This window comes from Strix aluco, chromosome 6, assembly GCF_031877795.1.
Source record: "Strix aluco isolate bStrAlu1 chromosome 6, bStrAlu1.hap1, whole genome shotgun sequence".
Classification (NCBI taxonomy): Eukaryota; Metazoa; Chordata; class Aves; order Strigiformes; family Strigidae; genus Strix; species Strix aluco.
Window position 1 is genome coordinate 12,084,417 of NC_133936.1, and position 23,254 is coordinate 12,107,670.

Here is a 23,254-nt window from a genome sequence, read left to right on the forward strand (position 1 = left end):
GTTTACCAGATTGCACGTGGCAGTGAAAATATCCTAGGTCAGCAGTAGGAAAGTGATTTACTAGAGCCCTAGGGAGCAAGACTAGATGTGTCAGTGTAAAGAACAGCCTGTAATGATCAATAAAGAACAAGGTATAAAACTCAATCCTAGGCTAAGTCAAGAGCAAAAATAGTTTGGAAATTTCAGGATTAATCAGGATTATTATGATCAAAATTAAATTATAAACTGGAACATGATTTCACGCAGACTGATGATGGGTGGTTAGAGGCCAGAAGTATTGTTAAAAGAATGTTGTACGGGTCCTGCCTGATTAAATTAACTTCCATCCAGTGCTAGTTATCTCCCATTTTCACAAACATGCAAGCTAACCAAAAAGGAAGGAGACAAGAACACCACAAAGCCCATGAATCAAACCCATGTAAGCATGGACAGCCTAATGAGGAATTTAAGGATTACAGAAGATCAATTTCAGGACACAGTGAAATGAAGCTCCATAATATGAAAGCCATGGTCTTGCTGCAGTCCGACTTTGCAATTTAGATCCTTATCGGTGACTGCTAATACCCTTGTGGATTCACTGTCTGTGAATTACCTATGGTTTGAATTAATTTGTCTGAAGCAGATCCAATCACCATTCCTCTGTAAACTCCACCAGATTTCTCAGAATTGCTCCATATAAATTAATAGATTCTTGGTAATGCAGCTTTGTATAAAAAATGTTCACCCCAGAGTTTACGAAGCCATTTATTTAAAGTATTTTATTGGGATCAGCAGATTATTTCTAATGAGATAAATTATCATCTGTGATCAACGCAGCTGGAATTAATGAAACAAATTGTGGTTGCAGTGACAGAAGAAAGAGACGGGGAATCCAAGACAACCTTGGATATGTTCAGATCAATTAGTTACTCTATACCATACTTGTTTGAGGATGGAATTAGTGTTTGTCTCATTAGGTTGTTGTGAACTCTGTATGTAAATTTCTCTTTCTTCTGATCAGAACAGAAATACTCCATAACCAGTACAGACCAAGGGGGAGAAAACCTTCTTTTTGTGCCTATGTCTTGCTAAAAATGAAAGATCACTGCTCTCAAAAGACATTTATCTTCTGTGCCAGGGATGTCAGGAGGAAAACACAAAATCAAGAGATTTAAGGCACTGAAACAGGATCATAAACATAGACTAAGGCAGATGCCATAATTAGATTAAAGTCACTGTTTACCTTGGCAGGTACTCTGAATTCCCCATATTCCTTCAGGAGTTCCTGAGTTTCTTCTGCTGATTCCCCTGTGGAGTTGTGAGTAGAGAGGTAATACTCGCCTGTTTCTTGGATCCAGTCTAAGGCCTGTGAATGTCAAAAACAACCAAAGGAAAAACAAAACAAACAGTCTTTGTATTTCAATAACTAATCCTCTGACAAAAAAAATCTGCCAAATAAAGGATATCAAATGCATTGGGACTTTATACTGTGTATGGTAAAACACTTTCCAGGAACACATGAAAAGAACACGGTAATCAAAGCAGGTGGGAGAGGATACAAAAGGTGCTGTATGTTTTCTAGGAAAAAAAGGAATGTAGGGAATTCTACCTATATACAGATAAATCTGCACACAGAGAAAGCAGTTTTCTCATTCAGTAATAGCTCAATGAAAGAAGCTTGCTCTTATATTTATTTTCAAAAAAATGAACAAATCCAGAAATTAATCTGGCCTGGCAAAAATACTTAGTTTTGTTGTTGGGTTTTTTAATTTTCTTAAATGATTTTAAAAAATCTACATTTGCCATGTTTTCAAAAGTTACAGTTTTTAAATACAACTTGAGATTGCAATAGCAACCCCTCACACAGGCATTACATGGATAGAGGAAATATTCACACACCGACAGGACAGAAAGACGAAGTGGGGTTTTTACACTACCTGCTTGGCACTGCGCTCAAAGACAACATATTGTTGGCACTGATCTAATCTCCGCTTCTTCAAGGTCCAGAAGTGAAGGACCCGGTTCTCCCTCTGCAGCAGCTCGCTCAGAATGGCTGTAGGGCAAAGGAAAATGTCTGTGTGATTAGTGATTCTGTGAGTGCATACAGAAATAAACCATAAAAAGCTGAATTTACACACTCTGCCTGGACCACATTCCCAAGAGCAGAGCCCCTGAGATTGTACTTCTTAAAAACAAGCATTGATTCAAAGGGGCTGCTTTAAAAAAACAAACAAAAAAACCCCACAAAGAAAGTCCAGTTGCAGGGTTATCTCATAAAGGACAAGATGCTAAAACAGAGTTTGGGATTTATCCCAGTAAATACACTGGGTACATGATTTCAGGTCTTTTCGTTCTCTTCTGTTGCTTATTTCAGGCTTCTGGTACTGGTTGACATAGGAGAAGTTGCTCTTTTACTGCCTTGTCTGTTGCTCTGGCCACAGGCTACCCAGCACTTGGCACCAAAGCCTACTGTCCCATGCAGAGCTCTGGTCATGATCGAATTTAATTAAAGCCTGAGCTCCTATTTTGACATACCTGATAATGTTTCTTGTACAGCTGCGTTGTCTGGAGAGCCTCTGCGTGCCGCCCATGCAGTTACTGCTGGGCTACAATTTTGGGTTGAGGCCTGGTATTGGTCCTCTAAACTGTTGTCTGTATGATGGGGATGTGACAGACACCCAGATTCAGGAAGAGACTGGCAGGAGACCTGCTGCTCCTTGGAGTCTAGGACATACATGTTCTCCTTCAAAACCTGAGTGCTCAGCCAGACTGTATCAACTTGATAAAGGGTTTGATTTAACTCTTTAAAATGTACCATGAGCCTAACTGAAAAGATAATCTGCAGAGGGAGTGCAAGAGATTTACACTATATCACTAATATAAACCTTAGCTAAACCTGAATTTTTCTATTTAAGCTGAGCAAAGTCATGAGTAGCTGGTGGCAGCGTGGGTCATCCCGGCCACATCTGGGTATGGAGCCCAGGTAAGCCACCTCTGAAGGTAGGGCCTGGCAGCCCTCCTGCCCTGACCTCAAAGCGGAGCATCTGCCAGAGGGGGCTTAGGCAGCAACTACACTCTTTTATATTAAAACACTGAGTGGCTTCTCAACCCCTTACAGTGATTTAGGATCATTTACAGCACCTGTTAATAACCTCTCTCACCCTAAGCCCTTTCTGAATGTACTGATATTCATTGCTTATGTATCAACACTGGTGGCTGCAAACAGACTTGGATGTATCCCTCCCCATTTACAAGTGTGACGCTGATGATGGTAAAAAAAATTGTAATACTTAAGGTAGTTGCAAAACCTAGCCCAGTCCCTGCTGAGGACAATGGGAACTTTGTCTGAGTGACAAAAGGAACTTGAAACATGTCATGGGTGCTCTAGATCAGGTCTCTGCATAAACAGTTTACAACAAATAAAACTAATTTTGTTCTGTATCAACGACTTTGCTTTGGAAGCACAGTAAGTATCCTACTAAATGGTGCTTTTATTCTGAACTAAAGTGTTTGCTTCAATGATTTTCTCTGGATAGAGTCACCAAGCATAAGAATTACACATCTGACTTAGAAAAAGACTAATATACAAGCTGATTTTTATATAAGTGAGTCATTTCAAACAGGCCCAGTGAGGAACACTCACAAGTTTATATCAGGTGCATATTTAAGGAATTGCTGAGTCAGGGTTCAATTAATTTCCCCATGATTTTCAACTGTAGGGAACAAAAGTCCACAACAACAAGCATTTGACACATTAGCGGGGGAAGTTGAACAAAGTCATGTTAACATTGAAGAACTGGTGTTGAAAGTAAGGAAGGAAAATTATCTCTTCAGTTGCACCATTTTCATCTTCTGTGTATAACCAAAGTTCCCATCCCTCCCACACACATAATGACTGTACTGCTTTTAACCTGTATTCTTCTGCAGCTTGTAAGCAAGCCAATAATAATAACAAAAATGGTTTATTACTGCAGAATCACTTTGCTCATTCTTATCAGTACCTTGCAGCATTGCTAGGTAAAGATTAACAACCATTTAATTAAGCAGAGACGTGGAAACATTTCAAACATCTCAGATGTATCATCCGAACAGTGCTCTTTTGACCAAAGGGAAGTAACTACAGGCAGATACTTTTGCTAGTGATTGATGTGGTAGGACATCAAACAGGATTCCAGGGACAAAAAACCAGCAGATCCATCCTAGGGACAAACAACTTTGGGGTGCATTGTTTTCCAGTGCTCAGCAGCAACAGGATGCATCTAGACCTCGCATTTGATATGGCCTTATTTGTTTATGTGTTTTTAGGTATTAAGGCAAAATAGTGTCCGATCATCTCATCTGACAACCTACATGATGGGGGATGACATAGTGTCACTCCCATGAACTCTTCTGACAAGAGAAGCCAGAGAGAGACCGTATTTCAAACCCCTTTCCTTTTGTCCCCCACTACCACTTGCAACAGAAGAGTCCTGTATAAGAACTCATGCATAGCAGAGGAGGGATCACTTTCTGAGAGGCCTCACTAGCATTGCTAAAGGTGTCGGGCATATGTACCATTTTAGTGACAGCAGATGGCAAAATTTAAGGCACCTTCTCAGCATGTTCACAAACTGTAGGTTGGCCACACAGCAGAGGGGGAAGCAAACAAAACCTTCAATGCTGTCATTGCACCAGTGCACCAACCTTTCACTTGCTGCTCGGGCCCCCTTGTATGGCTTGCTACTCCAGGCATGCTGACATTGTTCCTGTGGATGTACTTGAGGAATACCTCAGCGTTCCTTCGTGCCAGTGTACAGGCCTAAGAAAAACAGCCCCCACCAAAACAAAGCAGTAAAGATGAGCAAAGAGAGCAAAGGGGACCCAAGGGAGTTCTCTGTTTATTTTGCAGGGACTAGTTCTCCTTCATTTGGGAACACGAGAGCTTCAGCTAATAGTCAATAAACTCAGTTAATAAACTAACAGCCTCATAAACGTATTAAAATATGAGTCATTTTGCATATAGTGGCCTATTTTACATATTAAGGCAAATTAATGACAATAATAAAACAACTGGTTGTAAAGAGCTAGTACATCACACATTTTCAATTTAACCAAAGCTAACTCATCTCTCACGAAAACTACTCATTGTTTCAAAAAATGTACAGTCTAGAGCCATAATTTCTTAAGCCTTGCCTTCAAGCATAGTTTCATGTTGTATTTCAGTTTTAGTGGAAGGTGGGAGGCTGGCTGTCAGTTGACTTGTCAGCCTGTCAACTCCACAGTTCTTACAAAGCAGCACCTGGAAGGCAGGAGGAAATCTCTGTCTCCATCCTTGTGCAGAGACACAATTGCTTCAGTTGTTAGTAATTCTTCAGTTATTGGCTTGGAGGACAGAATTTGAAATGCTGGATGGTTTGTATAAGCCAACACCAAAATGCTGTATAATACTTGTCATTTATAATGCTCATCATATGCAATTTTGAAAATTTGAACTTTGAACCACCACAACTAACATTCCCCAAGTGCAATGCAAATACCACCTAATTAGTCCTGATAACATCTCTCTGAGATACACATTGATGATAATACTTATTACACCCACTATAACAGTGTGAAACTAGCCTAGGGTTTATACAGCCAGACAGTAGCTGAACTGGAATTACTCTTCTCAAACTCACCAACACTGCTCTAAATTGACTACTCAATGGGGAGTTTTCCTCATTTATTAGAGAACTAAAATAAGACCTTGAGAAAAGCCTCCTTCTGTTCCAGATGTTTGCTGATCAGAGGGATTACATGGTCTATCTCAGCTGCAGGTCCAAGTTTATCTCGACCTCCACACCAGTCTTCATCCCGTCTGTATTCTTGCTCCAAACTCTCTAATACACTGCATACCTGAAACATGCCCATAGCACAACAATTCAGTTATCTACAACCATAATCAGGAGGAACATACTCAGTAAAAGTCTATGACCAATGACATTTCCAATCTAAATGCTTTGGACTATGGGCCGTGTCATGGAGGATAACTGGGTATGAAATAGGCCCTGGACAGAACACTCTAGCGGTTGTTCTTACTATAGGGATCTCTACTGTTTGGGATGCAATTCATCTGGTTTAAGGGGGATAAATCCTTCCTTTCCTCCAATGGATAATGGGGGGGAAGCTCAGAAGGTTGAATCAAGGCAGGGGTCAGTCTGGCCCCAGTGGATCATTCAGGAAACAATCCCTATTCTGGAAGGGTGCTTAGATGTGTTTAAATCCCACTGAAGTCAAGGGACTTAGCACATAGTTAAAGAAAAACACATGCTTAAATACTTTCCTGAAACAAAGTCTGAAGCTGGAACTAATTCTCTTCAGCTGCATGTTAGTTGCTCCCTATACAGCTTTTGTGAAGAGGGAAACCAATAGACAGTAAATCAGTGTCAAAACCTAGGTGGATGCAGGTGTTTCACTGTACAGGGCTTATACATGTATCTTCTACTTGTTAGAATAATGGGAATGAGGTAAACAAACTCACACAGTCTGAAAACTGTGTGTGCAGTGGCCTAAGACAAGGCCGAGTCTTTTGCATTGCAGGTCCTGAGAATACTCTCAGTGGCCTGTGCAGAAGCTGAAAAAACTGCAAAAATTATCCAGAAAATTTGGAACTTTCCTCTTCTCTCACAGAGGGCTCTTCCTATGCACTCCACTGCTGAGATTACTCAAGATCCAGTCAGTTATTGCTAGGGGTCCAGATAACCACACTCACCCTTTTCTTGCTCAGTCCTGCAAGTTTTATGAGAACACAGTCATAACTCAGAGGACCCCACATGATTAAGAGCATAGTCTAGAAGAGAGTCTAGCACCACCCAACAATCCTCCCCACTACTGCAGACCATCGTCATGTAACTCCACTCGAACACATCAAACTCCATTTAAAATTGGTGAGTTGAGGTGAACTGATCAACTTATCCTGCTGCCAGGCTGTTTGAGGACCTTATGCATTTGACAATCTGAAACCGTCTTTTTGCTTGGATGCAAATGAGCATTCACCCTCAAACACTTTTTGGAACACAAGTGCCCCATGTATTATTTAGGCACAGAATAGCATTTCCATTTTACTTCTTGAAAACTTCGGCACTCTATTGGGCTTTGGTGACTTAAAAAATGAAAGCAGAAGGACTGCCTGGGATCCACATCCTTCCAGAAAGGATGGTCCCTGAACATGCAGATATCATCTATCTGTTAAGATGATGACAGAAATTAATATAAGGTGGGCTGTCAATGAAGTCAGAGAGAAACTGGACTGTTTGAAAGCCAGGGCTCCACCAATTATATCAAAAACGTAGTGTGCCTGGGGAAGACAGGCATGAAAAAGTTTGGCTGGTTGTGACAGTCTCTCCACTCTTTTAGCTCCTTTTCCTAGATACTCGGAGAATTCAGGATCCAGTAAATTACTCAATCCACTGTCATCCAGTCAGGGAGCAGATCATTAAGGACTGTAAATCAGTCGTGCAGCCCAAGAGAAGACAACAGACTACTTGCAGCAGTGAGTTTATGAGCATTCAAAACTGAATGATCTTTGCCCGAAACATTTGCTGAATAGACGCAACTAATGAATGAACTGGTGGGCACTGCAGTATGCTTGTCTGTGACTTGGAAACAGGAAGAGAGACTGAACTGATAAATTACTGGCTATGCGTATTTTGGCCAGCACATTTGACTGTCTAAAGCACTAATGAATCCCTTAATGGTTTTCATTTCTCACAATCCTCCACCAGCAGTAATTCATTTCAATCTTGAATGCATCAGGGACTGTAAATCTGTTTGAAACTCTCCACAGTGAAAGACATTCATTACAAGGAATGAATTAATCTTAAACAATCTTAAAAATGCATTAAACAAATGACACCAAAAAGTGGCCCAAGGATCATCTACAGCCTTGATGCTAAGGAAAGAATAATCTCTTTCCCCAATGATATACTTAGTTGTGCTAAAAAACTTTCCATGTCTGGTTCTCTAATTGTGGAACTAACTGCGTGATAATAACAATAGAAAATTTAATGGAAATCACTTCCGCCTCATGCATAAAACCACACGTTCCTGCAATGCCCATGCTAACACAAACTGCTTGGTTGCAGTAAATTACATCAGGCAAGGCTATTTGAGTATCCACACTATGACACTAATTCTCACTGACTACAGTATAAATAGCACCTGTTTGTGCAAGGGATGAATAATCCCACCATACCAGCAGCCAACTGGAATGTGTTTTGTAACTCATGGACACCTGGAATGAAGTAAAGTTGTGTCAACATATAATGGTTACTGCTGTAATTATCTTTGTTGCAGACGGATTTAAGGGAAATTCCTTCATATCTTGGCACCTTTTTCAGCATGGTGGCGTTTACTAGTGAAAACACCGGCTAGTACTGCTCACAAAGTAACAAGTAATTTTTTGCAAGCAGTTCTCAATGAAAAGAAGATTTATATTCCTCAAAATTAACTCTGGTATCATGAAAACTTGAAACAAAAATGGTGAGATTTCAGAAATTCTTCCTGTTGGAAAGGGGACAATTAAAAAAACCACCAAAACTTCAGGAATTACACTATTTCACTGAAAATTTTAAGATGAAAGTTATTGCAAACTGCTGCCTTTTTGTGTTTGGTTGGTTTTGGGTTTTTTGTTATAATACTTGTCAAAGAAACAATTTTGACTAGTTCAAACTTTGGTTCCCATGTGTGGCTTAACATTGCTATGCTAATGGAGCAAATGTCCTTTCAGTTAATTTTGCCAATGCTGTGAGATCCCTTGCTGTCAGAAGACCCCCTGCACTCAAGGACACAGCAGAAAACCCACACCTACCAGCACTGCTACATCATGGAGTGCACTCAGATTGGTGTTTACCAGCTGGGAGACACCCCAGGGCTCAACACTGGCCCTGTTCAGGTGACAGAAACGTTTACATGCACCTAATGTGTGGATGAAGACGTGCAAACATATGTAAAAAGACAAAGGGCAGCTTTTAAGGGCAAGAAGGTTTGACTGAAGCCACACTCTTCCTACTTTGGGGATTACTCAAAGAAAAGTGAGGAGAATGAACACTGCTCCTTAGTGGTATTAGCAGAGCACGTATTTGGAACAATTCAACACTGCGCTGATCTTGGTGAGAGGCAACACCTTCACACTATACACTGCGAGCTAAATTTCAGGCTGCAGCAATATGCTATGGCACAGATATGATACTGTTCAGCTCACCTGCTCAGAGGTTTTATAGAAGGCCACCGAGGCATTGACAAGTTTGAGTCTGTCCTCCATCTTCAGCATCAGCTGCTGCCAGTGCAGGGCCACCTTTTCAGCACACTCTCTGATAGCATCAGCATCATAATGCCCAGCCTGTAGCAACACTTCGGCTTTCTGCTGGACCTGCAGGGCACTCTGGTGTGTCTTCTGTAAGGAAGTGGCATGAAAGAGGGACTGTGTATGAGGGGAGGAAAGAGAGGTTGTATAGATGTGCCAGATGTATGGTAGAAAGGTGAAGCGAGGTATGAGCATGGAGATGTGAGAGAGTGAAAGATTTTCAGAGAGTTATCTTCAGTTAACAGTTACTTTCTGCAAAGCATTTTAGTTTCAATTATTCACACACATTTGCAACATGTTATTAAAGCTTGGGACAAGCAAGCACTGGCTAAGATGGGTTAGCTTCACTGATCAGCTACTGTCCCTTGGGCAACAACCCAGGGTGGGGCTCTCAGTGGATCCGTTTTGACAACCCCAGTGCAGGCAGCCGTTGTGCTGAGCTCCCACCCAGCCTGTACTCAGTGCTGACTGCATCCCATACAAACTGCAGATACAAAAGCAAACACCAAAGTGTTGGCAAACTATGAGTCTAATCATCCTAATTTGACCTTGCCAAGCAGTTTTCTGGCATCAGCAGCTTTACTCCTGTAACTGTCCTGTCTGCAGGATACAAAACATCAACACCACAAGACATGAAGATGTCTTACTAAATGGCATGAACTATATCACAGATATCAGCCCCTGCAAGATACATTTCTGAAAGTCAGCTCACTCACATTGGAGCTACACTATGCTACCCTTAAGGGCAGAGCTGGGGGGAGTCAAGCCATTCTCTCCACTGTTCCCAAATTTACTCAGTAGCCACTTTACAGGCAGGACTGAATTATATGTCCCATTCCCCAGCCTACATCAGCTCCTCTCAGAGTAACCAAGTGGTGATTACACCTTCCTCTGTGGGTTGCCAAGAGGAAAATAGCCCCTGGTCCTTCACAGCTTCCTGAGTAACTGTGTTCAGGCATGGTTTGGTCCAATATTTGATCTTAATCTTCTGAACAGAAGACCTAAAATCTCCCAAAGACTCCTCTGTTCTGCATCCCATTTGTAACTGCTGCTGACAAATTCTCATGTGATACTTTTATGATCTAAACCTTGAACCTGGAAAGAAGCTTGAAATCATCTGGTAATACACTGATGAATAATGCAATGTAGAGAAAGCTATTAGCAAAAAAAGGATTAATACTTGGCAGAAACGTTTAGGAAGATGTTCAAGAACAACTGGTTAAATTTAATACCCAGCTGCTTTACTGATGTTAGAATTGTAATACTTGTTTTAAATAGACTTTAAAGGATTTCAACTGAAAATCAATTCCACATCTAGAATGCCTTCAGAGAATGGTCTGCCCTGTGTGCTTTGCTGATCTCTTCACCATACTGAGCTTTAAACACTTTAAATATTTAATCTAGTGTTTTCTCCCCTTGAAAACTTATTTTCCCCTTACTGTAGTGTAACCCTCTTCTCCCTCTGTGATTTGCATTTACCACCAAACACAAGCACTTCCTCGACGGCAGCAAGCTGCGATAACACAGCCAGTGGGTGTCTTGTTCCCCACTGCTGTCTGGTGATGGCTGCCAAGATGTGGTCAGCACAGCTTGGTACCAGCCAGCTCATACAGAATTGATAGAAAACGTCTTCCTTTTCCCTTAGGAGCTGCAACAGCTGCTCCTTCCTTAGTGTGAGTGAAGCTGGATCAAAATAGGTTATTAGCTGAGATTTAAACTCTATACTTACTATCAACACTATAATGTATATTGACTTATTTAAAGTTTACCGGAAGACATAAACACACTTTTCCCCCCACTAAATCAAGTGTCTCTTCAAATCTCCATTATGGAAATATTATTTTCATAGTTTAAACCTTGGTTTAGCTTTGGTTACTTTCAAATATATATTAACCACAGAAAGGGATTTTCTGACTTGTTCTTTGCTCTGTAAAAAGCTAGCAATTAATGTAATCTGGAAAGCATATACACCTTGTTAAGCAGGAACAGGGGAAAACAATGGACTCCCTTTCTAGCAACTGGGGTGAGCACACCCTTTGTTCATAATGACAAAGATATATAAAGTACTGAGCCTATGAGTCTTGTACTGCCCTACTCAGGGGAGCCGATAGCCCTCCACTACCTCCTCATTCAAAGGAAGGCAGCTCAGAGGAGGTGCTATTCCTTCTGCCATGTCCTGGCCCCAGAAGTGAGGCAAATGAGTTGCCTCACAATTACTTTTCAAGGGCCAGGTCAAAGATGTGTTACTCCAAGCCAAGCAGGAGGAAAAGCTCAGTTTAGCAGGCAATTCTTAAAAATCATCCCTCTTGCCTCTTCTTCAAAGTTATTTGAGAATGTGGGTTTGAATGAATGTCTCTTCTGATGTCCACAAAAGGGGTTGAATGAAACAAAGATTTCATGTGAGGGCATTATTCAGTAACAAAGATATTTGTAAATGAATTTTGTGAAATGATCTGCAAATTGTGGACGTGGGAAGAAACTGACTTCACAAACTTTTCCCATTTTCAGATCACTTTGTGAATCTTCTTATTTTTTCACCAAAGAAATTATCAGGACATGAGTGAGTGTCATTTTCATAAATGGAAAGGCTGATATCTGACAGCAGAATAAACAGCTGCAGATGATAAATAATTTATTTCACTAGTAGCCTCTGGTTGCATTACTAGTTTAATAACTTGATTTTCTAAAGCTTTTATTCCTTCCATTCCTTCAAACAATCAATGATTGATGCCCAAGAGATAACCTTTTGTATGATGTTCACCTGGGAAGGAGAAACAAAGTTAACTTGTTCGTGTTACCTCTATGGCCAGCTGAAACTGCTCATGCTCTCGCTGGAGCTGCTCAGCTTCAGAGAGGGAGCTTGCATTGACAAGGCTTGCATTCAGCATTGATTCGCCATTCCTGATCCAGCCAAGCACCTGTAAAGAAAGGATGTGCTTATGGAAAGGTTGCTTCCCTACAAAGGTTTATGTAGTCACCGATCAGAAAATGCTTCAGCCTGGCTAAAAAAAAAAAGGTATTTTGCCCGGTGTGGTCTCAGGCTGAATTAGTGAGCAGAAAGGAATTCTAGAATAAGGCCTTAATGACATAAATTTTTCAAGGGTAAAGATCTTATTGAAGAAGTTACTGCTTGAAGAATTAAACTCCCAAGGTATTTACATGGATATTCAGATAGAGAAGGACTTTAATTTCCAAGGTTTGACCAAAAATGTTCCCCTATGCAAATACCCTGGGGCAAAACCACAAAGCGGAATGAGGGAGATTTGAAATTAGACATAAAGATGTCTCTCTTTTTCAAATTTCCAACTGGAATCATGGACGTTGTGACTTTTTGAGCTCCACTTGCCTGTGTTTCTTTCACACAAAAGTCAGAGCCTAGTGGTGAGGAAGGAGAAGGCAATGTTGGTTCCATGTGACATGGAGTTAAGATGCAGTTGGAGTTTCCACCTGCATGCAGAGCTAGGAAGAAATCCCAGGTTTTGCATTTTGTATTTTGTCAAGAGGTTTTACTTCAGGGATGTTCAGATTATTTGTAGACATGCAACCCATGCTGTAATGACTGCAGAATCAAATCCTAAATATACATAATTAATCTATCAAGCTTGTATTTATTCATTTAAGCAGCAACATTTTCTGCTATTTTAAGACACATGTTTGGAAAATTGGCACCCAGGACACACGTGCAAGTTCTTTGCTGTGTTGTCTCAAAGCCTATTTTCTACCTGTGTGGGTGTCAAATTAGTCCAATAAAACCAGAAAGTTGCTGGATTCAATTCACAGATGAACACGAAATCCTGACTGCCCAATCACTGCCCTAAATTTAGCTTGTGATCTACAAAGCTCCAAAAATGACTTTGCTGCAATATTCTACATAGTAATTTCCCTTTTGTGCCATCATTTTCATGAAGTGATACATTAAATTGCCTGAAAGAAATAGGGATTTTCTGTTGTTTTATCCCTACATCATGTATCACTCTAGATATAGCCATTCAGTTCCCTGTAGGGTAGGAAAATGAGTTTTCCCTAGGAGAAAGAAAGGGGAGCCATCTACACATGTAGCTGACCCTAATTTGTAGAAAATTACATTCTGCTCAGTACAACAGTGTGGAAGATTCCATTTGTCAGCTTTGTCTCTTTCATCAGCAGGTGTTATTGTTCCTGTGGGAAATGCAACAAAGATTTAAAGGAGAAGAAATTGGGTTATCACATGGCAATCTTTTTGGCTGGCATTTTCATAATCCATCAGACAAGAAAGCTACATTATTACCGACTACATGGTACCAAAAGCCGAAGTTAACCAAAGGAACACTATCTGGGAAAGACTTGAAGTGAGGATGTCATAAAAAGACATGCTTTCACACTTTATATACCGTGATAACCTGGCTTGGGCCATTTAGAGTGTAAAAAATACTGAGTATGTATGCTAAAAATGCAGCAGCTGTTTTTTCTTTCTCTCTTTTTTTTTTTTTTTTTTTTTTTTTTTTTTAAACAATACAATCAGGGCATGACAGGGTCCTCTTGGGAACACCTTTCATTTGAGCTGAAATTTTCAAAACCTGACACAGAGGTTTTGACACATTTTTCATACAAATATCTGAGTCTCTAAATAGTAAAAAAATCACTGAAAACCTCTGTCTTATAACAAAGCAACTTGATTAGTGAAAAGCTAATAGGCAACAAGGTTGAGTAAGGAGGAAGAGGGACCATCCAACTGAAATCAGCCAGGTTTCCTCCAGTGTTAATGACAGCCATGCATTCCCCTGCACAACACTCTTGTTGACTCACAAGGTAAAGCAGTCCAGGTCAGGCTCTGACTGACTACATCTTGTCAGCAATGCTTACAGCTCTCTTCCTGACCAAGGCTGCTGTCACCCCTGAGTTGTGCTCCTTCCTCCTTCCCTCAGAGTGCGGGTTCAGACGCTCACTGTGGGGCTCCTACACTCCCCCTTCCAGGCCCAGTGAGCACTCAGGCACTACCAAATTTTACTTGGAAGAACTTAAATAATGACCCCATTCTACTTTCAAAAGTCTAACATAAAAATGTCAGGGCCTCATCTGGGATTGCATCAGCATCTTCCATAGTAATATTTTTCTCTTAATTTTTTTTCCCCTTCTTTTGTGTGTGTGCGTCATTTACACACACTAAGAAAAAATTTCAGTTGCATACCCAAAGCTTCTTAAGTCTAAGTGCAAAAACCAGTCACCTGTAGAGCCTTTCATTGTGTCACTGGTTTGGAAGTAGACTGTGAAATGGTTGGAAGAGAGCATTTACACATTTGTATCTGGTTTACAAGACCTGCTCACAAATTGACTTCTACTTATATGGTGCTCAATACCTTTCATTAAAATATGTATAGAAGCTGTTAATACAGCACCAAGACACTTCTCCGATCATTTTCTGTATTAATAGATTCACCATTATCTGGCAATGTGCAGGCAGGCCAACAGCAAAAGATGGTTTTAAACAGACATTTCCTACAAATTACAGTTTTTATCAACTTTGTAGAAACAATAATTAAATAATTCTGGAGTCAGATAAATCTCCAAATATTCTCTTAAAAAGCCTAACCATTTTTTTTTTTTATAATGGAGAAGCAGAAACACACTGACAGCATCTTAGATAAAAGCCACTTGCCACTGGAGAACAATTTCACTGCAAGGCATGGATTGTCTAACACAGCTCTGACACAACTCCCACCTTTGACTCCAATTTGTTTAAAACAGGCTACGTTTCTGTATGTGGCTCCTCTGTAATTAAATAATAGTACCAAATTCATCTAAAATTCATATCCTGAAACTCTGCCATCTTCACTGAGCACAGAATCAGACACTACAGGAAAAATTAAAAGTGAGGCACTTCTTGTGTAGCCTTTCTTGAGAAACAAGAGCTCTGCATCATGTAGTGTTTCAGTCCGCTAGTTTAGTTTAGACAGAATGCCTTCCTTGATGTTTCTAAAAAAGACTTAAGGCCTTGCTAATGATACCCATCCAGTTACGTTGGAAAAAAATTTTTAAGGTTAAGAGGCAAAATAATGTAAGTGAATCTTTTACATCTCTGGACCCTTTGTAGCTTGAGAGGCTCTTAGGACCACAGACACAACCACCAGCAAGGACACCTTCTGGTAATTTTATCCATGTTCAAAACTGCATTAGGTTTCCAGGAGCTCTGTGACATTAGACTGGGAAAAACCAAATATATTCAGTGCCTCTCCAATGACCACTTCCCATCATCCTTTGGGCATATTCATCTGGAAGCAAATCTAATGTCAAACAGCAAAAGTGGATGGATAGCAAGGCACATGAAGAGGAACAAATACACTTCAAAATAGCTTGGAAAGTAAGCGTAGTGGAACATTGTGGGGATATCCAGGAGTAAATTAGGTCAAGTTCAACACATCAAAAAAAGAAAAAAACATACAAAGTAAGGGGGCAAGGAAGTCAAACAGCTTCAAGCACAGCATTAGAGAGTTTGTTTTTTAAAATGATCTCCACAACTCTGCTATTACTTTTATGTAAGCAATCCAAGCTCTGTAGTTTCTGTCAGAAATGATGGGATCTAAATGAAGGGTAATCAGTCTTGGCCACGATCTTTCTTAACAAAGAAGAGTTTGTGAATCACAGATCTATACTATTTCCACTCTAAAGCAGTTCACAGAACATCTCATTTGGAATTGTTCCGCTTTAATGGCCCCAAACTTCGATTCATTGTCTTGGCATTCAAACCCTTGGTGCATATGATATAAAGCAGAAATCTCTGGTAAATGAGACTTAAATAGATAGAGACAGTTAAAAGACTTTATATTTCCATGAGCCATTATATCAAAATGCAAACACATGTACACTTAGTAGCCTTGACCAATTTTACTCTGTCAGCAGAACTTAAGCACAGCTACAGTAGGTGTCTTGCGTCAACCACATCTCAACTGATTCACATGAGTGAGAGCAATTTGGTAATGAGATCATCCATCGTCTCAGATACACTAAAATGAAAGTGAAGGAAATCTGGACCAGATTGGAGATGAACTACAAGCCAAAATTAATATATTTCCCAGTTTCACTAACTGGTTGGGAATATGACTCATCTACAGGAAACCAAATAGATAGGGCACGGATATATTTTAACTTGCCTCGTTCTGAGGGAAACTATAGCTGTGGTAATTTATAGGTTAATAAGCAAAGGAGTCCTTAGTATTCAGCTGAACAAATAAAATGATTCTTCACTACTGGTTTGCTGAAAGGTCACATAGTAATGAAGGCTCTGATGGTCCCAAGCTCTGTTAAGGAAATACTAATTCAAGGCAGCTGTTCTCCTCTCACAGTAAGTATTAGTTCAGTCCTAAAACCATTTCCTTTGGTTAGATTTTGGTTTGTAAAATAGTTAAGGCCCAGCAGATACTTGATAATGAGGCAAGTAACTTCAGATACCTGCAGAGAGTGCTGCACTGTCACTGTATGGCTCCAGGAGCAGCCACAGGACTGGCTGACTAGCACTTCATCCTGGTCAAGCAGGCTAGTGAGACTTTGTCAGCTAGCGATAACCTGCATTTTTAGCATTTCTGCTACACATATTACTCCTCTCTATTCTCCATCAGAAGTTAAAATGCTCTACTTCATCTTCAATCTACCACACAAAACTCCAAGTTTACCTAAGTTGTGCATAAAAAAACTTTGGGAACCTATGGAAAAAAGGATACACTTTATAATCATATTAAGGTGGTGATTATGTACATCACAGAGTTTCTTGAAAGCCAAAGCACTCTATAGGGCTCTGGAGCTTCACAAGGAATTGGCCTTCAATTATCACAAATGCAAAATGACTACATTTTCAAAATAAAAATTTAGGAGAGTTCTGTGTTACTTTTATTTAAGGTTGCAAAATATTCACATCAAAGTGGACTTCAAAAGAATATGGTTGCACTGGTGTTTGTGCTGCCAGCTTCTAGCTTGAGGGTTGTCTGAGAATGAAGGAATTTTTGTCAGCAGATAAAACAATTCAGATATAGCATCACTCAAATATTCACTTTTGAAGAAAGAATACCTATGACCATGTGTACTGAGCACCCAGTACATTATATTTATTTTTTTTTAGTAAAGAAAGCAGAAAAACTTTTTCATGAACTCCTTGTAGTATTTGGAAAAAAACCCACCCAACTCCCCCCAATTTCTACTGGTAAAATGGAAATCTGAATATTCCAGGTGTCTGGAAAAATGTTCCTGGTTTTCCTAATGAAACCAAGACCATTCCATTGAAATCCAGACATACACTGAAGTGTGAAGCCACCTGTGGATTAGGAAGCAGGAAGTGTAGTGTTATTCTGCATAGTAAAGGAAAACAAGAAAATGTGGGGCATCCAAATTAAACGTTAGGGAAAACCTAGGGAGGCAGAACACGACTGCCTACACTAGATGAAATCTGGAAGAAAGGCAATGTAACAATTCTAAGATGACTAAAGAAGTCCTAGGATCTAGAGACCACAAACAGAATTTTTTATCTCACCGGGAAGATGCTAAAGATTCCTGCAGGTCAACAGATGTATAGCAATAAATGAAAAGGTGAAACTACTGTAATGTCATACTTAGACCTCACAGCTCAGTTATTCTTTGCTTTGGGCCAGTTCTCCACAACAGCTTAAATCTGGATCCCATATCAAATCATTACATTCCCAGAACACATGGAGCTTGAAGCAGCTTCTCCAGTTGAGAATTATGGCGTCAGTTCTGCACAGACTTCCCACAACTATTCATGAAGCCAGATATAAGCACACTAGAGGGAACAGAGCCCTTTGTTATATGTAAAGGGTCATGATGCAATCCGTCAGCAAATCAAGTACTGTCAAGGAAAGGGGGATTAAGAGCATTCACGTAAAGGTATGTGATTTAGCAGAAACTGGTTTAGCAGTTTGCATCTATGTTTTGGCTGAAAATCCATTTAAGACCCTTATGTGTGGTTTAAAACTCTCACCTGCTTGACTTCAGCCTGTAGGTGCCGGAGCTGGAGGCACTGCTCTAACCTCTTGTGAGTTTGGTCAGCATTAAGCTCCAGCTCATGCTGTTTCTCATGAAGGAATTCCAGCAGTTCTTGAACCTGTGTTGCAAGATCAATGTCTTTTTCACAGATCAGCTCAATGCCTGCAACAAGCAGAGATAGATATCATTGCACTTATATAAAATTTCAGTTGTTGCACAAATCTAAGCTTCAAAATTTTTTGCCACCTAACACATTGGTTTGCAACTCTCTGAGTAATTCTTTCTCACTAAACTCACTCACATAGATATATGGCTTTCCCAATTTCCTATTCTGCATCACTACATTTTTCTACAAAGCAGTGTTTCTCTGGTGATCATTGTTCATCTTACCCATCAGCATCTGGCTAGTAGGACATGATTTAACCACAGCCTTGCTCAAAAACTTGCATGAACATTGAGTTAAAAATAAGACAGAAAAAACACCCTTTCTTGAAGTAATTCATGAACTTACACCTTAGAAATGCACGTTGAAAAGAACTTAGAAGAGAAAAAAGATGAGGAAGAAAATAGAAAAGTGAAATACAGGAAGTAAACTCTAGTCGCCAGATCTACATTAGTGCTATAAGTGTGTGGAACTCCACGGTGCAAACTTTTTTTCCATGTGGGCACTTTAGAGGATCATTAACAACAATTTAGTTTAAACCAAGCTATAGTTCATTCAGAATTATTCCACAGACTGAATTTCATCCAGTCCTCACACACCAGAGAGAAAAGTTATCTTAGTAACACATTTCCCATCTCTTGCATCCTGCATGAAATTGATAAACCCTTGAATGACCTGGTCTGATTTCATAGTTGACCCTGACTTGATCAGGAGGTTGAAATAGAGATGTCCCAAGACCCTTCCTACCTTCTGAGTTTTCTTACGACCCTATGAACCTTGTGTGTAGTGGTTACATGAAATACAACACAGAGCTTCACATCTTCCTTCTTTATTACACTGGTGCGATAGCATTGTTGAGTATATTACCAGTGTAATTGTGAAAGTTTGGCCTGAAGGAAGTATGATGTCATCCCATGTTACTGTAATCCCTGTGATTATAAACTAATAAAGACCCAACTCTTCTCTTATTGAGGTCTACTGGAATTTTGCCATTGGCCTCAATACAGGGAGGATCAGGAAGCTAATATAAAAATAATCAGATTGCAGTAATGCTGAGAAAACACTACACTTTTCTCCAAAGCCATTTGATTTCATGGAATAATAGGGCATTAAAAAAGAAATGTGTTAATCAGAAGCTGCTGTACAAAAGGCTTGGACACTATTTCTAAAATCCATTTAGGAAGATGTCTTTTCTTTCCCCTTTATCCTCCTCAGAGACTTGTGACTTTCATTCTCTCTCTCAGCAATATCTGCAGAGGGCAGTACACAAAATAAATGACCTTATGATTGACCCTATCCCCTTTTTCCTGGTTTCTGGTTTTACCAGAAAAAGCACATGGGAATGCAAGTGATTGGCTTATTCCCTTTCCCAGCCAAAATAAACCAGTTTCTTCATTACCAAATAAAGTGGAATGGCCCCTGGCTTCCCATTCAGGACTGGAAATTTAATATATGTTTCTATTCTTGGGAGTGAAGTTCCTTTCAATTGCCAGACACCAGGCATTGTTGCTACAATTAGCCTGCATATGGTTTTGTATCCTCAGGACATGATGGCTTTTTGTATGCTTGACTTCACCACACCTATTCGATATTAAATGCAGTTTTCCTTCATGCACACTCAGCTGGTATGGTTTTGATTGTGCTAACTCATCAGCAGCAACCAGTGAACTGCCTGGGATGCTATCCAAGGGCAGCCTGCGCTCCCTATGATGAATGATCTGCCCTTTCCTGCTTGTCATATGTCATGCAGATTTATTCTACAGTGCCAACGCATGCGGTGAGAGCACTTATTCTTCTCAAAGATTGGTTTGCAAAATAGGAAGCCTTGTTTTCAGAATAATTTCATACATATTATTTTTACATTGTGTTTTGATAGATAGAAAAGCACAGCTGATTTTCTGATAAACCAAACTTGGTTGCCCTTTTCTCCTAATGTCTCAACCAGTGCAGCACATATCAAGTGAAGGAATGAATTAATGGTTGGACTAGGTGATCTTCAAGGTCTTTTCTAACCTAGATGATTCTGTGATTCTGTGAATTGAAAATGCTTTTAAAAAGTATTACAGAAGAGTACTGAGCCACACTAACTGGCATCCTACAAAACAGACATTAATTACACCTGAGCTATTTGCAATGTGAGATACTATTCAGTGTAAGAAAGGGGTACTGCTTTTTGATCCATACAAAGCTGTTTTGAAGCTGTTTCAAACCTGTTCTCAGGCTGAACTATTAAAAGCCCATGACAGGAAAGTTTACAATCCTCTTCCTTGCAATATAAACTATAGTTATAACTAATTATAAATGACATCACAAAAAAAAAGAAATAGGTTTGCATTTCCCTTTTCAGCAATGCAACCCTGGGAGAAGACATGAATGATGTTAGCTTGATGACTAGGAAACAAAAGGGCTTTGAATTCTCCATATAACAGGTAGGGACTGTATAAATTTCCCTAGCATCAGCTTCGCAGTGTATTTCAGGCTTAGACAAATTGCTTCTAAGGTATAAAAATGTAGCTCTGTAAACCATGAGCGACTCCTAACTGTGGTGCTAATTATGACAATGATACTGACAATGTAAATGGACTTTAATAATCAAATAAATCTGTGCAATCAATTGATCAGCTATTAGAGCGTAACTGCTTTTAGTACCTAGAAGCAGAACGGCTAAGGTGCATATGCTATTGCATTACAGGAACACATTGTCACTGCAGCTCAGGTTGAAGTGTTAAATCACTGATGAATTATGATCCTAAACTTTCATAGGAAATGGGTTTCTCAGATATGTCCAAGCTGCCACTTCTGGAAACACCAGGCCCCTTCAATATATCAAGTTAGACACCCAAAAAATCAATATACCTTTTTTAGAATATTTGCCCACATATTTAGCTTTGCTATCAGCAGTAGAGCTGCAATCAAACTGGAAAAATAGAAGATAGGTTCGCGAAATAAAAAGAGCTGGCTCATTAAAAAGTCTAGTCTTCTTGTGAATAATGTCATAATATTCTCTAAATGCAAATATGTTTCCTGAGGACATAGATTTTTAGTGAGACGTGAAGACAATTCGGTAGTACTGCAGAATTTCAGAAAACGACCTGGCTTCCAGATCTTACGTACTCCCTAATAAAAACAAACATTTATTTGAAGAATCATTATTCTGATGGTGAAAACAGGCTAATCCAAAGCAGGCTCACTCACATGTGCTGGAGTAGTGGAAGGAATCACAGGAACATAACTCTGAGCTATACGGAGCTGTGGAAATACTGGACTTGCATAGATGCCTCGCATGCATGGATGCCCTAAATACTTGTACAGAATCTTATATAGTGCATCACAGGACCACTGGATTTATTCTACCAATGTGACAATGTTCACAAGGATTTCCAGACACTCCACAGCCTGTTAAGAATCACTGCTCCAAATCTGCAGCAGACATGCAAAAATCATGTGCTAATGTCTAAAACCTTCTTTTTTTACCTGCACAAGATTTCCAAGTGAAAAAGGCATCATGTGTGGAAAAACCCGGATGTAATTTTTTTCTGACAGACTTAGTAGCTTAAAGACCTCCACACCAAATGCCAGAGTGATCAAAATTGAATCAGTTTCCTGTGTGACATGGTAAAAAGAATAAAGCTCAAAGAGCGTTATAGGTAAGGGAAGAAACTTGGTCAGTTAGGAGTGGCTGGTTAGGTAGAATTTCTCTGAAAAATCACATTTTTTCTGGCTTTATCTTCTATGGCTACAGCTGAGTTTTGATTGTAGCAGTGGTGACACTGTACAGTAGGAAGCAGCCATAGCAGCCGATTTCCCAGAACCCCTGCACATTTGCAGCTCTGGCAGTAAGAACAATCATGTCTTAATTTATGCACTGAATGACTATGATATTCAGGAATGACTATGATTCAGGAAGAGGAAGTAAAACTAAATGATTTTTTTATGAAGTATAACTGTCCTTTATTGACATAAGAAACAGGGGGCTCCCAAGAGCAATCTCTCTCTCTTATTTTGCCATTCTCCCAGCATTTAGCATTCTGTGCATGGCAGACATGACCGTTACCTTTGATTAACTACAGATACTCTACATCCCCACGAGGCTTCTGCTTCCTTGCCTTTGGGAGCAATGGGTTTTTATTGGGTAGACTTCATAGAAAGTGATCTTAGATAATCTTATAAAAGCATTTTAAAAATCACTTCATTTAGTTGCTAATCCAAAAGAAGTGTTTCTAACTTCTTGACAAACACAGAAGTTTAGGTTTTTTTCTTTCCTAAAAATCGGTCACTGAGACTTCTAACTGTGCTCTGTTCTGGACCATATTCTTTACCTCCCATGGATTCCTACTCATATTAAGATTCTTCCAGGATGAAGGAGGGAAAAAAAAAAAAGCAAGCATCTTAAATGATGCACTGGGACAAGTTTTCTATCCCAGAAAGCAAGGGAGCTGAAGCACAGGACCAGGCATAGTGTGGGCAGATCTCATAGAAGCTCGCACACATGGTTCACACAATGCACCGGATCGTCTAGTTCACAACATATTCTTGTAGCAGTCCTTAAGCCTCTGTTGAGTGCAGCTTGCCAAATCAGGCTGAATGCTGCCAGATTTTTTTAAAGGTGGGTGCCTAGAGGTAAAATGTTTGCCAAAGAATAAAAGCATAAAAATACTTTTTATTTTGAAAGTGCAAATTGGGAGGGAAAGAACAGGAATTGCTCTTGCTTTGCACTCTTTCCAGACATTTAAGAAGGTTAAAATACTTCACAAGTAACATTCACTTCTGGACTTTACACAGTGATTAATCTGAATTATGGTATTCCTTTTCCACATGCAAAA

General features: G+C 39.8%; 1 protein-coding gene across 13 annotated transcripts in view; it reads right to left on the reverse strand.

Moving 5' to 3' along the window:
- Nucleotides 1-23,254, reverse strand: part of KALRN (kalirin RhoGEF kinase) — a 526,665-nt gene that overhangs the window by 165,121 nt on the left and 338,290 nt on the right. For 12 of the 13 annotated variants that reach the window (XR_012623758.1, XR_012623759.1, XR_012623760.1 and 9 more), the window contains 7 exons: nt 18,264-18,430; nt 12,100-12,219; nt 9,200-9,418; nt 5,704-5,853; nt 4,663-4,777; nt 1,917-2,032; nt 1,223-1,345 (listed from right to left, as the gene is read on the reverse strand). Coding sequence is in view for 10 of the 13 variants with exons in the window: in XM_074828701.1 (XP_074684802.1) it covers nt 1,223-1,345; nt 1,917-2,032; nt 4,663-4,777; nt 5,704-5,853; nt 9,200-9,418; nt 12,100-12,219; nt 18,264-18,430 (1,010 nt within the window). In the remaining 3 variants the exon portion in view is untranslated. The remainder of the gene's footprint in view (nt 1-1,222; nt 1,346-1,916; nt 2,033-4,662; nt 4,778-5,703; nt 5,854-9,199; nt 9,419-12,099; nt 12,220-18,263; nt 18,431-23,254) is intronic. The other variant, XM_074828703.1, reaches the window with a different exon arrangement.